Genomic DNA, 15,950 nt, shown 5'->3' with positions numbered 1-15,950 from the left:
AGATAAAACCTACAGGAGGGCATCTTTCCAGGAACAGGGTTGGAGATAAAACCAACAGGAGGGTGTCTCTCCAGGAACAGGGTTGGAGATAAAACCTACAGGAGGGTGTCTCTCCAGGAACAGGGTTGGAGATAAAACCTACAGGAGAGTGTCTCTCCAGGAACAGGGTTGGAGATAAAACCTACAGGAGGGTGTCTCTCCAGGAACAGGGTTGGAGATAAAACCTACAGGAGGGTGTCTCTCCAGGAACAGGGTTGGAGATAAAACCTACAGGAGGGTCTCTCTCCAGGAACAGGGTTGGAGATAAAACCTACAGGAGGGTGTCTCTCCAGGAACAGGGTTGGAGATAAAACCTACAGGAGGGTGTCTCTCCAGGAACAGGGTTGGAGATAAAACCTACAGGAGGGTGTCTCTCCAGGAACAGGGTTGGAGATAAAACCTACAGGAGGGTTCTCTCCAGGAACAGGGTTGGAGATAAAACCTACAGGAGGGTGTCTCTCCAGGAACAGGGTTGGAGATAAAACCTACAGGAGGGTGTCTCTCCAGGAACAGGGCTGGAGATAAAACCTACAGGAGGGTGTCTCTCCAGGAACAGGGCTGGAGATAAAACCTACAGGAGGGTGTCTCTCCAGGAACAGGGTTGGAGATAAAACCTACAGGAGGGTGTCTCTCCAGGAACAGGGTTGGAGATAAAACCTACAGGAGGGTGTCTCTCCAGGAACAGGGTTGGATATAAAACCTACAGGAGGGTGTCTCTCCAGGAACAGGGTTGGAGATAAAACCTACAGGAGGGTGTCTCTCCAGGAACAGGGTTGGATATAAAACCTACAGGAGGGTGTCTCTCCAGGAACAGGGTTGGAGATAAAACCTACAGGAGGGTGTCTCTCCAGGAACAGGGTTGGAGATAAAACCTACAGGAGGGTTCTCTCCAGGAACAGGGTTGGAGATAAAACCTACAGGAGGGTGTCTCTCCAGGAACAGGGTTGGAGATAAAACCTACAGGAGGGTTCTCTCCAGGAACAGGGTTGGAGATAAAACCTACAGGAGGGTGTCTCTCCAGGAACAGGGTTGGAGATAAAACCTACAGGAGGGTGTCTCTCCAGGAACAGGGTTGGAGATAAAACCTACAGGAGGGTGTCTCTCCAGGAACAGGGTTGGAGATAAAACCTACAGGAGGGCATCTCTCCAGGAACAGGGTTGGAGATAAAACCTACAGGAGGGCGTCTTTCCAGGAACAGGGTTGGAGATAAAACCAACAGGAGGGTGTCTCTCCAGGAACAGGGTTGGAGATAAAACCTACAGGAGGGTGTCTCTCCAGGAACAGGGTTGGAGATAAAACCTACAGGAGGGTGTCTCTCCAGGAACAGGGTTGGAGATAAAACCTACAGGAGGGTGTCTCTCCAGGAACAGGGTTGGAGATAAAACCTACAGGAGGGTGTCTCTCCAGGAACAGGGTTGGAGATAAAACCTACAGGAGGGTGTCTCTCCAGGAACAGGGTTGGAGATAAAACCTACAGGAGGGTGTCTCTCCAGGAACAGGGTTGGAGATAAATCCTACAGGAGGGTGTCTCTCCAGGAACAGGGTTGGAGATAAAACCTACAGGAGGGTTCTATCCAGGAACAGGGTTGGAGATAAAACCTACAGAAGGGTGTCTCTCCAGGAACAGGGTTGGAGATAAAACCTACAGGAGGGTGTCTCTCCAGGAACAGGGTTGGAGATAAAACCTACAGGAGGGTGTCTCTCCAGGAACAGGGTTGGAGATAAAACCTACAGGAGGGTGTCTCTCCAGGAACAGGGTTGGATATAAAACCTACAGGAGGGTGTCTCTCCAGGAACAGGGCTGGAGATAAAACCTACAGGAGGGTGTCTCTCCAGGAACAGGGTTGGATATAAAACCTACAGGAGGGTGTCTCTCCAGGAACAGGGTTGGAGATAAAACCTACATGAGGGTGTCTCTCCAGGAACAGGGTTGGAGATAAAACCTACAGGAGGGTTCTCTCCAGGAACAGGGTTGGAGATAAAACCTACAGGAGGGTGTCTCTCCAGGAACAGGGTTGGAGATAAAACCTACAGGAGGGTGTCTCTCCAGGAACAGGGTTGGAGATAAAACCTACAGGAGGGTGTCTCTCCAGGAACAGGGTTGGAGATAAAACCTACAGGAGGATGTCTCTCCAGGAACAGGGTTGGAGATAAAACCTACAGGAGGGCATCTCTCCAGGAACAGGGTTGGAGATAAAACCTACAGGAGGGCATCTTTCCAGGAACAGGGTTGGAGATAAAACCAACAGGAGGGTGTCTCTCCAGGAACAGGGTTGGAGATAAAACCTACAGGAGGGTGTCTCTCCAGGAACAGGGTTGGAGATAAAACCTACAGGAGAGTGTCTCTCCAGGAACAGGGTTGGAGATAAAACCTACAGGAGGGTGTCTCTCCAGGAACAGGGTTGGAGATAAAACCTACAGGAGGGTGTCTCTCCAGGAACAGGGTTGGAGATAAAACCTACAGGAGGGTCTCTCTCCAGGAACAGGGTTGGAGATAAAACCTACAGGAGGGTGTCTCTCCAGGAACAGGGTTGGAGATAAAACCTACAGGAGGGTGTCTCTCCAGGAACAGGGTTGGAGATAAAACCTACAGGAGGGTGTCTCTCCAGGAACAGGGTTGGAGATAAAACCTACAGGAGGGTTCTCTCCAGGAACAGGGTTGGAGATAAAACCTACAGGAGGGTGTCTCTCCAGGAACAGGGTTGGAGATAAAACCTACAGGAGGGTGTCTCTCCAGGAACAGGGTTGGAGATAAAACCTACAGGAGGGTGTCTCTCCAGGAACAGGGTTGGAGATAAAACCTACAGGAGGGTGTCTCTCCAGGAACAGGGTTGGATATAAAACCTACAGGAGGGTGTCTCTCCAGGAACAGGGCTGGAGATAAAACCTACAGGAGGGTGTCTCTCCAGGAACAGGGTTGGATATAAAACCTACAGGAAGGTGTCTCTCCAGGAACAGGGTTGGAGATAAAACCTACAGGAGGGTGTCTCTCCAGGAACAGGGTTGGAGATAAAACCTACAGGAGGGTTCTCTCCAGGAACAGGGTTGGAGATAAAACCTACAGGAGGGTGTCTCTCCAGGAACAGGGTTGGAGATAAAACCTACAGGAGGGTGTCTCTCCAGGAACAGGGTTGGAGATAAAACCTACAGGAGGGTGTCTCTCCAGGAACAGGGTTGGAGATAAAACCTACAGGAGGGTGTCTCTCCAGGAACAGGGTTGGAGATAAAACCTACAGGAGGGCATCTCTCCAGGAACAGGGTTGGAGATAAAACCTACAGGAGGGCGTCTTTCCAGGAACAGGGTTGGAGATAAAACCAACAGGAGGGTGTCTCTCCAGGAACAGGGTTGGAGATAAAACCTACAGGAGGGTGTCTCTCCAGGAACAGGGTTGGAGATAAAACCTACAGGAGGGTGTAGACTCCACCCCACTCTCTGATTGGATAGGTATAAATCATCTGGTAATAGCTCCACCCCACTCTCTGATTGGATAGGTATAAATCATATGGTAATAGCTCCACCCCACTCTCTGATTGGATAGGTATAAATCATATGGTAATAGCTCCACCACACTCTCTGATTGGATAGGTATAAATCATCTGGTAATAGCTCCACCCCACTCTCTGATTGGATAGGTATAAATCATCTGGTAATAGCTCCACCCCACTCTCTGATTGGATAGGTATAAATCATCTGGTAATAGCTCCACCCCACTCTCTGATTGGATAGGTATAAATCATCTGGTAATAGCTCCACCCCACTCTCTGATTGGATAGGTATAAATCATCTGGTAATAGCTCCACCCCACTCTCTGATTGGATAGGTATACATCATCTGGTAATAGCTCCACCCCACTCTCTGATTGGATAGGTATAAATCATCTGGTAATAGCTCCACCCCACTCTCTGATTGGATAGGTATAAATCATCTGGTAATAGCTCCACCCCACTCTCTGATTGGATAGGTATAAATCATCTGGTAATAGCTCCACCCCACTCTCTGATAGACTAGGAGTTACACTATATTACTAACACCTCTCTGATCCTTTCAGATAAACATAGTGTCTCTGGTTGGGAATAGAGCTGGACCTGTCTGATCCTTTCAGATAAACATAGTGTCTCTGGTTGGGAATAGAGCTGGACCTGTCTGATCCTTTCAGATACACATAGTGTCTCTGGTTGGGAATAGAGCTGGACCTGTCTGATCCTTTCAGATAAACATAGTGTCTCTGGTTGGGAATAGAGCTGGACCTGTCTGATCCTTTCAGATAAACATAGTGTCTCTGGTTGGGAATAGAGCTGGACCTGTCTGATCCTTTCAGATAAACATAGTGTCTCTGGTTGGGAATAGAGCTGGACCTGTCTGATCCTTTCAGATAAACATAGTGTCTCTGGTTGGGAATAGAGCTGGACCTGTCTGATCCTTTCAGATAAACATAGTGTCTCTGGTTGGGAATAGAGCTGGACCTGTCTGATCCTTTCAGATAAACATAGTGTCTCTGGTTGGGAATAGAGCTGGACCTGTCTGATCCTTTCAGATAAACATAGCGTCTCTGGTTGGGAATAGAGCTGGACCTGTCTGATCCTTTCAGATAAACATAGTGTCTCTGGTTGGGAATAGAGCTGGACCTGTCTGATCCTTTCAGATAAACATAGTGTCTCTGGTTGGGAATAGAGCTGGACCTGTCTGATCCTTTCAGATAAACATAGTGTCTCTGGTTGGGAATAGAGCTGGACCTGTCTGATCCTTTCAGATAAACATAGTGTCTCTGGTTGGGAATAGAGCTGGACCTGTCTGATCCTTTCAGATAAACATAGTGTCTCTGGTTGGGAATAGAGCTGGACCTCTCTGATCCTTTCAGATAAACATAGTGTCTCTGGTTGGGAATAGAGCTGGACCTGTCTGATCCTTTCAGATAAACATAGTGTCTCTGGTTGGGAATAGAGCTGGACCTGTCTGATCCTTTCAGATAAACATAGTGTCTCTGGTTGGGAATAGAGCTGGACCTGTCTGATCCTTTCAGATAAACATAGTGTCTCTGGTTGGGAATAGAGCTGGACCTGTCTGATCCTTTCAGATAAACATAGTGTCTCTGGTTGGGAATAGAGGTTGACCTCTCTGATCCTTTCAGATAAACATAGTGTCTCTGGTTGGGAATAGAGCTGGACCTCTCTGATCCTTTCAGATAAACATAGTGTCTCTGGTTGGGAATAGAGCTGGACCTGTCTGATCCTTTCAGATAAACATAGTGTCTCTGGTTGGGAATAGAGCTGGACCTGTCTGATCCTTTCAGACAAACATAGTGTCTCTGGTTGGGAATAGAGCTGGACCTGTCTGATCCTTTCAGATAAACATAGTGTCTCTGGTTGGGAATAGAGCTGGACCTGTCTGATCCTTTCAGATAAACATAGTGTCTCTGGTTGGGAATAGAGCTGGACCTCTCTGATCCTTTCAGATAAACATAGTGTCTCTGGTTGGGAATAGAGCTGGACCTGTCTGATCCTTTCAGATAAACATAGTGTCTCTGGTTGGGAATAGAGCTGGACCTGTCTGATCCTTTCAGATAAACATAGTGTCTCTGGTTGGGAATAGAGCTGGACCTGTCTGATCCTTCCAGATAAACATAGTGTCTCTGGTTGGGAATAGAGCTGGACCTGTCTGATCCTTTCAGATAAACATAGTGTCTCTGGTTGGGAATAGAGCTGGACCTGTCTGATCCTTTCAGATAAACATAGTGTCTCTGGTTGGGAATAGAGCTGGACCTGTCTGATCCTTTCAGATAAACATAGTGTCTCTGGTTGGGAATAGAGCTGGACCTGTCTGATCCTTTCAGATAAACATAGTGTCTCTGGTTGGGAATAGAGCTGGACCTGTCTGATCCTTTCAGATAAACATAGTGTCTCTGGTTGGGAATAGAGCTGGACCTCTCTGATCCTTTCAGATAAACATAGCGTCTCTGGTTGGGAATAGAGCTTGATAACATATACACAAAGTGACTAGGGGTAGAAGGTTAATGGGTAGGAGGTTAGGGGGGAGGAGGTTAAGGGGGGAGGAGGTTAGGGAGGAGGAGGTTAGGGGGGAGGAGGTTAAGGAGGATTTGGGGATTTATTTTTTTATATTAGGTGAGTTTCTCACCTCCACTGGTTTCTCCTTCACAGCAGGCTTGGCTGCTCCCTTCTTCTCCTCCTTCTCTTTGATGCTCCCTCCTTTCTTCTCCTCCTTCTCTTTGATGCCCCCTCCTTTCTTCTCCTCCTTCAGGGGGGCTCCTGCCTTCTTCTCAAACTTCTCCTCTTTCTTCATTTTCCCCCCTGGAGAGGAATGGACTGACAGTGGGTTGTAGGTGTAGACAGGCTGATAGTGGGTTGTAATGGTAGACAGGCTGACAGTGGGTTGTAGGTGTAGACAGGCTGATAGTGGGTTGTAGGGGTAGACAGGCTGATAGTGGGTTGTAGGGGTAGACAGGCTGATAGTGGGTTGTAGGGGTAGACAGGCTGATAGTGGGTTGTAGGGGTAGACAGGCTGATAGTGGGTTGTAGGGGTAAACAGGCTGATAGTGGGTTGTAATGGTAGACAGGCTGATAGTGGGTTGTAGGGGTAGACAGGCTGATAGTGGGTTGTAGGGGTAGACAGGCTGATAGTTGGTTGTAGGGGCAGACAGGCTGATAGTGGGTTATAGTGGCAGACAGGCTGATAGTGGGTTGTAATGGTAGACAGGCTGATAGTGGGTTATAGGGGTAGACAGGCTGATAGTGGGTTGTAATGGTAGACAGGCTGATAGTGGGTTGTAGGGGTAGACAGGCTGATAGTGGGTTATAGGGGTAGACAGGCTGATAGTGGGTTGTAGGGGTAAACAGGCTGATAGTGGGTTGTAATGGTAGACAGGCTGATAGTGGGTTATAGGGGTAGACAGGCTGATAGTGGGTTGTAGGGGTAGACAGGCTGATAGTGGGTTAAAGTGTTAGACAGGTTGTTAGTGGGTTGTAATGGTAGACAGGCTGATAGTGGGTTATAGGGGTAGACAGGCTGATAGTGGGTTATAGGGGTAGACAGGCTGATAGTGGGTTGTAATGGTAGACAGGCTGATAGTGGGTTGTAGGGGTAGACAGGCTGATAGTGGGTTATAGGGGTAGACAGGCTGATAGTGGGTTGTAGGGGTAAACAGGCTGATAGTGGGTTGTAATGGTAGACAGGCTGATAGTGGGTTATAGGGGTAGACAGGCTGATAGTGGGTTGTAGGGGTAGACAGGCTGATAGTGGGTTAAAGTGTTAGACAGGTTGTTAGTGGGTTATAGGGGTAGACAGGCTGATAGTGGGTTGTAATGGTAGACAGGCTGATAGTGGGTTGTAGGGGTAGACAGGCTGATAGTGGGTTGTAGGGGTAGACAGGCTGATAGTGGGTTGTAGTGGTAGACAGGCTGATAGTGGGTTGTAGGGGTAGACAGGCTGATAGTGGGTTATAGGGGTAGACAGGCTGATAGTGGGTTGTAATGGTAGACAGGCTGATAGTGGGTTGTAGGGGTAGACAGGCTGATAGTGGGTTGTAGGGGAGACAGGCTGATAGTGGGTTATAGGGGTAGACAGGCTGATAGTGGGTTGTAATGGTAGACAGGCTGATAGTGGGTTTTAATGGTAGACAGGCTGATAGTGGGTTGTAGTGGTAGACAGGCTGATAGTGGGTTGTAGGGGTAGACAGGCTGATAGTGGGTTGTAGTGGTAGACAGGCTGATAGTGGGTTGTAGTGGTAGACAGGCTGATAGTGGGTTGTAGGGGTAGACAGGCTGATAGTGGGTTATAGGGGTAGACAGGCTGATAGTGGGTTGTAATGGTAGACAGGCTGATAGTGGGTTGTAGGGGTAGACAGGCTGATAGTGGGTTGTAGGGGAGACAGGCTGATAGTGGGTTATAGGGGTAGACAGGCTGATAGTGGGTTGTAATGGTAGACAGGCTGATAGTGGGTTTTAATGGTAGACAGGCTGATAGTGGGTTGTAGTGGTAGACAGGCTGATAGTGGGTTGTAATGGTAGACAGGCTGATAGTGGGTTGTAGGGGTAGACAGGCTGATAGTGAGTTGTAGGGGTAGACAGGCTGATAGTGGATTGTAATGGTAGACAGGCTGGTAGTGGGTTGTAGGGGTAGATAGGCTGATAGTGGGTTGTAATGGTAGACAGGCTGATAGTGGGTTGTAGTGGTAGACAGGCTGATAGTGGGTTGTAGGGGTAGACAGGCTGATAGTGGGTTGTAATGGTAGACAGGCTGATAGTGGGTTGTAGGGGTAGACAGGCTGATAGTGTGTTGTAGGGGCAGACAGGCTGATAGTGGGTTGTAATGGTAGACAGGCTGATAGTGGGTTGTAGGGGTAGATAGGCTGATAGTGGGTTGTAATGGTAGACAGGCTGATAGTGGGTTGTAGTGGTAGACAGGCTGATAGTGGGTTGTAGGGGTAGACAGGCTGATAGTGGGTTGTAATGGTAGACAGGCTGATAGTGGGTTGTAGGGGTAGACAGGCTGATAGTGGGTTGTAGGGGTAGACAGGCTGATAGTGGGTTGTAGGGGTAGACAGGCTGATAGTGGGTTGTAGGTGTAGACAGGCTGATAGTGGGTTGTAGGGGTAGACAGGCTGATAGTGGGTTGTAGGGGTAGACAGGCTGATAGTGGGTTGTAGGGGTAGACAGGCTGACAGTGGGTTGTAGGGGTAGACAGGCTGATAGTGGGTTGTAGGGGTAGACAGGCTGATAGTGGGTTGTAGGGGTAGACAGGCTGATAGTGGGTTGTAATGGTAGACAGGCTGATAGTGGGTTGTAATGGTAGACAGGCTGACAGTGGGTTGTAGGGGTAGACAGGCTGATAGTGGGTTGTAGGGGTAGACAGGCTGATAGTGGGTTGTAATGGTAGACAGGCTGATAGTGGGTTGTAATGGTAGACAGGCTGATAGTGTGTGTGTTAGACTCACAGCTGTGGTGGTGGTCCTGTGTGTGTTAGACTCACAGCTGTGGTGGTGGTCCTGTGTGTGTTAGACTCACAGCTGTGGTGGTAGTCCTGTGTGTGTTAGACTCACAGCTGTGGTGGTGGTCCTGTGTGTGTTAGACTCACAGCTGTGGTGGTGGTCCTGTGTGTGTTAGACTCACAGCTGTGGTGGTGGTCCTGTGTGTTAGACTCAGAGCTGTGGTGGTGGTCCTGTGTGTTAGACTCACAGCTTTGGTGGTGGTCCTGTGTGTGTTAGACTCACAGCTGTGGTGGTGGTCCTGTGTGTTAGACTCACAGCTGTGGTGGTGGTCCTGTGTGTGTTAGACTCACAGCTGTGGTGGTGGTCCTGTGTGTGTTAGACTCACAGCTGTGGTGGTGGTCCTGTGTGTGTTAGACTCACAGCTGTGGTGGTGGTCCTGTGTGTGTTAGACTCACAGCTGTGGTGGTGGTCCTGTGTGTGTTAGACTCAGAGCTGTGGTGGTGGTCCTGTGTGTGTTAGACTCACAGCTGTGGTGGTGGTCCTGTGTGTGTTAGACTCACAGCTGTGGTGGTGGTCCTGTGTGTGTTAGACTCACAGCTGTGGTGGTAGTCCTGTGTGTGTTAGACTCACAGCTGTGGTGGTGGTCCTGTGTGTGTTAGACTCACAGCTGTGGTGGTAGTCCTGTGTGTGTTAGACTCACAGCTGTGGTGGTGGTCCTGTGTGTTAGACTCAGAGCTGTGGTGGTGGTCCTGTGTGTTAGACTCACAGCTTTGGTGGTGGTCCTGTGTGTGTTAGACTCACAGCTGTGGTGGTGGTCCTGTGTGTTAGACTCACAGCTGTGGTGGTGGTCCTGTGTGTGTTAGACTCACAGCTGTGGTGGTGGTCCTGTGTGTGTTAGACTCACAGCTGTGGTGGTGGTCCTGTGTGTGTTCCCCCCATGTGTCTGTCTCAGGGAGACCCAGTAGATGTCTGAGCCACAGAGCTGCACTGACCAGACCGTCCAACAGCTCTCTCCACAGCTGCAACCTGCAGGGGTTAACACACACACACACACACACACACACACACACACACACACACACACACACACACACACACACACACACACACACACACACTTTTTTTATAATCAACTGCACTGTTGATACATTTCTGTGGTATCCTTTCATTCTTTAGTTTCCCCATCAATATTCCCTCTTCTCTTTTCTCCTGACCGGTGCTGCAACTCTGTCTCTATGTTTATTTCTCCCCCCTCTTCCCTCCCTCCCTCCTCTTCCCTCCCTCCCCCCTCCCTCCTCTTCCCTCCCTCCCCCCTCTCCCCCCCCCCTCTTCCCTCCCTCCCTCCTCTTCCCTCCCTCCCCCCTCTTCCCTCCCTCCCTCCTCTTCCCCCCCTTCCCCTCCCTCCTCTTCCCTCCCTCCCCCCTCTTCCCCCTCTTCCCCCCCCTCTTCCCTCCCTCCCTCCTCTTCCCTCCCCCCTCTTCCCCCCCCCTCCCCCCTCCTCTCCCTCCTCTTTCCTCCCTCCCTCCTCTTCCCTCGATCCTCCCTTCTCTTCCCTCTCCCCCCCCCCCCCTCCTCTTCCCTCCCTCCTCCTCACCCTATAGCGTTGAGTGGTAGTGGCGTGTGTTGTATGAGTGGCTGGGTGAGCTCCAGGAGGAGGGTGTTATAGAGGCTCAGAGCCCCCTCTCTCGTGAGCCTCTCCTGGGGTCCATCCTGCTCCCCGTCCCCCTGGGGCAGAGCCAGCACGGCCTGGAGAGGGGAACAGAGAGGAGAGAGGAGGGTTAGGTCTTAGTTACACTACTCGGTGGCCTTGTAGTTAGAGTGTCTCTCCGGAGATCGGAAGGTTAGGGGTTCCAACCCCGGTCGAGACTCTGTGAATGGGACCTGATGCATCTCTGCTGCGCACGTGAGGTGTGTGTGTGTGTGTACCTGTCGTAGTGTAGACACAGAGAGGTCCCAGGCTGTTTCTCTGTCTTCTCCTGTTTCTGCGGTCACCTGCTGCCACAGGCTCTTCAGCGCCTCCACTGTCTCATAACGGTACTGCAGCTAGGACCGAGATGGACCAACAGTTTACTGTTACAAACACAGTATGGGCCAGTCGTGTGTGTGTGTGTGTGTGTGTGTGTGTGTGTCACTAAACAACCCAACAGAAAGAGGAAGGTGTTATTCTATTCAGAAATCAGCTAGAACCATGAATGGAACCATGAATGAACCTAAATCATCGTCATCACTGAGGACTCCTTTAAGTCTTTGTCCTTCTGTCTGTTTTTACATATTGAGAGAGAATCCATTCATGTTCAAAGACAAAAGCCATGATGACACATAATTATAGTAATGGCTGATAATGTTGATAATGACCGTGGCTGTGTCTGAAATGTCATCCTATCCCCTATATATAGCGCGTCTACCCACTCTGCCTAGAGAGTGTGTGAAAACACCCTTTGTTTTTGAAATTTCACTTCCTTACGTTTAAAAAAATACATTTTTACCAAGACAAATATGATTCTTCATGTCCTGAATCGTTCTGTGGGGTCTTTCTCTAACACATCATCATCGTTATATCTAAGGAGCTGGATGTTGTGACCTAATACATCCCATAATAAGCACTGAGCTCTGTGGACGTAGCGGTGCCGCTTTCTCCTCGTGACTTTAGAGGACGTTACATGTTGTGGTGGTCGTTTCTGCACGTCGCAAAAAGCTAAAATAGCCTGACATGAGCTGAATTAAATGTACAAGTCTTTGAAAATAAAAAGCTTACTGCTCCGTTGACATTTCGACAGAGATCTTCTTGTTTGTTTGTGAGAAATATTACATGAATATCAAAAGCGTATACAAAACTTAATTTGGAAATACTACACGTCATGTCTCGAAATCAATATCTATCTGCCATCGATATTGTTTTATGCCCTGTGGATTCAAGAAGAAGGATGGCGAGTTCAACGGTGAACCTGTCAGTTAGCCTTCATTCTCTGACGCCATGCTATTATCCTGATTCAGGACAAAAACAATAATCTGGTCTTCATTGATTTAGTCGCCCTAATTCTGGCCATCCTACAAGGGTAAAAACTCCAATAACTTTTCAACTGATTATCATAGAGACATGAGGTTTGGCCAATTGGTTTTCTCAGAGGAGTATCTACACAATGCACATATTTACCCATTGGTCACTGAGAGAATGGGCGTTCAGAGTGATGATGCTGGCTGTGTGGAACTGAGAGAATGGACGTTCAGAGTGATGATCCTGGCTGTGTGGAACTGAGAGAATGGACGTTCAGAATGATGATCCTGGCTGTGTGGAACTGAAAGAATGGATGTTCAGAGTGATGATGCTGGCTGTGTGGAACTGATAGAATGGACATTCAGATTGATGATGCTGGCTGTGTGGAACTGAGAGAATGGACATTCAGAGTGATGATGCTGGCTGTGTGGAACTGATAGAATGGACATTCAGAGTGATGATGCTGGCTGTGTGGAACTGATAGAATGGACGTTCAGAGTGATGATGCTGGCTGTGTGGAACTGAAAGAATGGATGTTCAGAGTGATGATGCTGGCTGTGTGGAACTGATAGAATGGACGTTCAGAGTGATGATGCTGGCTGTGTGGAACTGAGAGAATGGATGCTCAGAGTGATGATGCTGGCTGTGTGGAACTGATAGAATGGACGTTCAGAGTGATTATGCTGGCTGTGTGGAACTGAAAGAATGGATGTTCAGAGTGATGATGCTGGCTGTGTGGAACTGATAGAATGGATGTTCAGAGTGATGATGCTGGCTGTGTGGAACTGAAAGAATGGATGTTCAGAGTGATGATGCTGGCTGTGTGGAACTGATAGAATGGATGTTCAGAGTGACGATGCTGGCTGTGTGGAACTGAAAGAATGGATGTTCAGAGTGATGATGCTGGCTGTGTGGAACTGAGAGAATGGACGCTCAGAGTGATGATGCTGGCTGTGTGGAACTGAGAGAATGGACGTTCAGAGTGATGATGCTGGCTGTGTGGAACTGATAGAATGGATGCTCAGAGTGATGATGCTGGCTGTGTGGAACTGAGAGAATGGACGTTCAGAGTGATGATGCTGGCTGTGTGGAACTGAGAGAATGGACGTTCAGAGTGATGATGCTGGCTGTGTGGAACTGAGAGAATGGACGTTCAGAGTGATGATGCTGGCTGTGTGGAACAGAGAGAATGGACGCTCAGAGTGATGATGCTGGCTGTGTGGAACTGAGAGAATGGACGTTCAGAGTGATGATGCTGGCTGTGTGGAACTGATAGAATGGATGCTCAGAGTGATGATGCTGGCTGTGTGGAACTGAGAGAATGGACGTTCAGAGTGATGATGCTGGCTGTGTGGAACTGAGAGAATGGACGTTCAGAGTGATGATGCTGGCTGTGTGGAACTGAGAGAATGGACGTTCAGAGTGATGATGCTGGCTGTGTGGAACTGAGAGAATGGACGTTCAGAGTGATGATGCTGGCTGTGTGGAACAGAGAGAATGGACGTTCAGAGTGATGATGCTGGCTGTGTGGAACTGAGAGAATGGACGTTCAGAGTGATGATGCTGGCTGTGTGGAACTGAGAGAATGGACATTCAGAGTGATGATGCTGGCTGTGTGGAACTGAGAGAATGGACGTTCAGAGTGATGATGCTGGCTGTGTGGAACTGAGAGAATGGACGTTCAGAGTGATGATGCTGGCTGTGTGGAACAGAGAATGGATGCTCAGAGTGACGATGCTGGCTGTGTGGAACTGAGAATGGACGTTCAGAGTGATGATGCTGGCTGTGTGGAACTGAGAGAATGGACGTTCAGAGTGATGATGCTGGCTGTGTGGAACTGAGAGAATGGACGTTCAGAGTGATGATGCTGGCTGTGTGGAACTGAGAGAATGGACGTTCAGAATGATGATCCTGGCTGTGTGGAACTGAAAGAATGGATGTTCAGAGTGATGATGCTGGCTGTGTGGAACTGATAGAATGGACATTCAGATTGATGATGCTGGCTGTGTGGAACTGAGAGAATGGACATTCAGAGTGATGATGCTGGCTGTGTGGAACTGATAGAATGGACATTCAGAGTGATGATGCTGGCTGTGTGGAACTGATAGAATGGACGTTCAGAGTGATGATGCTGGCTGTGTGGAACTGAAAGAATGGATGTTCAGAGTGATGATGCTGGCTGTGTGGAACTGATAGAATGGACGTTCAGAGTGATGATGCTGGCTGTGTGGAACTGAGAGAATGGATGCTCAGAGTGATGATGCTGGCTGTGTGGAACTGATAGAATGGACGTTCAGAGTGATTATGCTGGCTGTGTGGAACTGAAAGAATGGATGTTCAGAGTGATGATGCTGGCTGTGTGGAACTGATAGAATGGATGTTCAGAGTGATGATGCTGGCTGTGTGGAACTGAAAGAATGGATGTTCAGAGTGATGATGCTGGCTGTGTGGAACTGATAGAATGGATGTTCAGAGTGACGATGCTGGCTGTGTGGAACTGAAAGAATGGATGTTCAGAGTGATGATGCTGGCTGTGTGGAACTGAGAGAATGGACGCTCAGAGTGATGATGCTGGCTGTGTGGAACTGAGAGAATGGACGTTCAGAGTGATGATGCTGGCTGTGTGGAACTGATAGAATGGATGCTCAGAGTGATGATGCTGGCTGTGTGGAACTGAGAGAATGGACGTTCAGAGTGATGATGCTGGCTGTGTGGAACTGAGAGAATGGACGTTCAGAGTGATGATGCTGGCTGTGTGGAACTGAGAGAATGGACGTTCAGAGTGATGATGCTGGCTGTGTGGAACAGAGAGAATGGACGCTCAGAGTGATGATGCTGGCTGTGTGGAACTGAGAGAATGGACGTTCAGAGTGATGATGCTGGCTGTGTGGAACTGATAGAATGGATGCTCAGAGTGATGATGCTGGCTGTGTGGAACTGAGAGAATGGACGTTCAGAGTGATGATGCTGGCTGTGTGGAACTGAGAGAATGGACGTTCAGAGTGATGATGCTGGCTGTGTGGAACTGAGAGAATGGACGTTCAGAGTGATGATGCTGGCTGTGTGGAACTGAGAGAATGGACGTTCAGAGTGATGATGCTGGCTGTGTGGAACAGAGAGAATGGACGTTCAGAGTGATGATGCTGGCTGTGTGGAACTGAGAGAATGGACGTTCAGAGTGATGATGCTGGCTGTGTGGAACTGAGAGAATGGACACTCAGAGTGATGATGCTGGCTGTGTGGAACTGAGAGAATGGACGTTCAGAGTGATGATGCTGGCTGTGTGGAACTGAGAGAATGGACGTTCAGAGTGATGATGCTGGCTGTGTGGAACAGAGAATGGATGCTCAGAGTGACGATGCTGGCTGTGTGGAACTGAGAATGGACGTTCAGAGTGATGATGCTGGCTGTGTGGAACTGAGAGAATGAACGTTCAGAGCTGTTTTAGTGTCTCTGACCCCTGTGCTTAGGAGTCTGTGGTCGTGACAGTCTATTGATTTTGCGGGGCATTCTTTGCCACCCCGTCTTTGTTAAAGAGAGACTCAGCCAGATTGCAACGAGCAGCATCACAGATATTAAGATGAGCTCAATGCAAGACTTTGCTCTCACAGAGGTGCACTTCTCGCTCCGACGACGTGGTAGCCACGGGAACCACGACAGCAGAGAGGTGATGCCTCTTAGTTGTGGTGGAAATTGAGCGGACATTGTGTTTACTTGGTGCACGCGACGTCATCTCTCTGAGTCTACCTTCGAGGTGGAGTGAACCTCTGGGTTCCTGTTGTGGAAGTGTTCTTCCTCGGTGGTGTAGAGCTCCGCAGGGGAGCCGGGTCTCTCTGGGGTGAGGACGCCTCGTAACACGTCACACACCAACGACCGACACACTGACGCAGCCTCTCTCTGCTGCAGCTCCCTCTACACGCGCACACACACACACACACACACACACACACACACACACACACACACACACACA

The 15,950-nt window shown here is 49.1% G+C and overlaps 1 protein-coding gene across 2 annotated transcripts in view; it reads right to left on the bottom strand.

Moving 5' to 3' along the window:
• Window positions 1–15,950, bottom strand: part of mycbpap (mycbp associated protein) — a 49,146-nt gene that overhangs the window by 9,331 nt on the left and 23,865 nt on the right. The window contains exons 13-17 of one of the 2 annotated variants that reach the window (XM_071390010.1): window positions 15,725–15,889; window positions 10,909–11,025; window positions 10,577–10,728; window positions 9,887–10,008; window positions 6,174–6,361 (exon numbers count right to left, since the gene is read on the bottom strand). In XM_071390010.1, the coding sequence (XP_071246111.1) occupies window positions 6,174–6,361; window positions 9,887–10,008; window positions 10,577–10,728; window positions 10,909–11,025; window positions 15,725–15,889 (744 nt within the window). The remainder of the gene's footprint in view (window positions 1–6,173; window positions 6,362–9,886; window positions 10,009–10,576; window positions 10,729–10,908; window positions 11,026–15,724; window positions 15,890–15,950) is intronic. The other variant, XM_071390011.1, reaches the window with a different exon arrangement.

Source organism: Salvelinus alpinus, chromosome 2, assembly GCF_045679555.1.
Source record: "Salvelinus alpinus chromosome 2, SLU_Salpinus.1, whole genome shotgun sequence".
Taxonomy (NCBI): Eukaryota; Metazoa; Chordata; class Actinopteri; order Salmoniformes; family Salmonidae; genus Salvelinus; species Salvelinus alpinus.
Note: the sequence above shows the minus strand (reverse complement) of the source record. Positions and strands in the feature narration are given on the sequence as shown.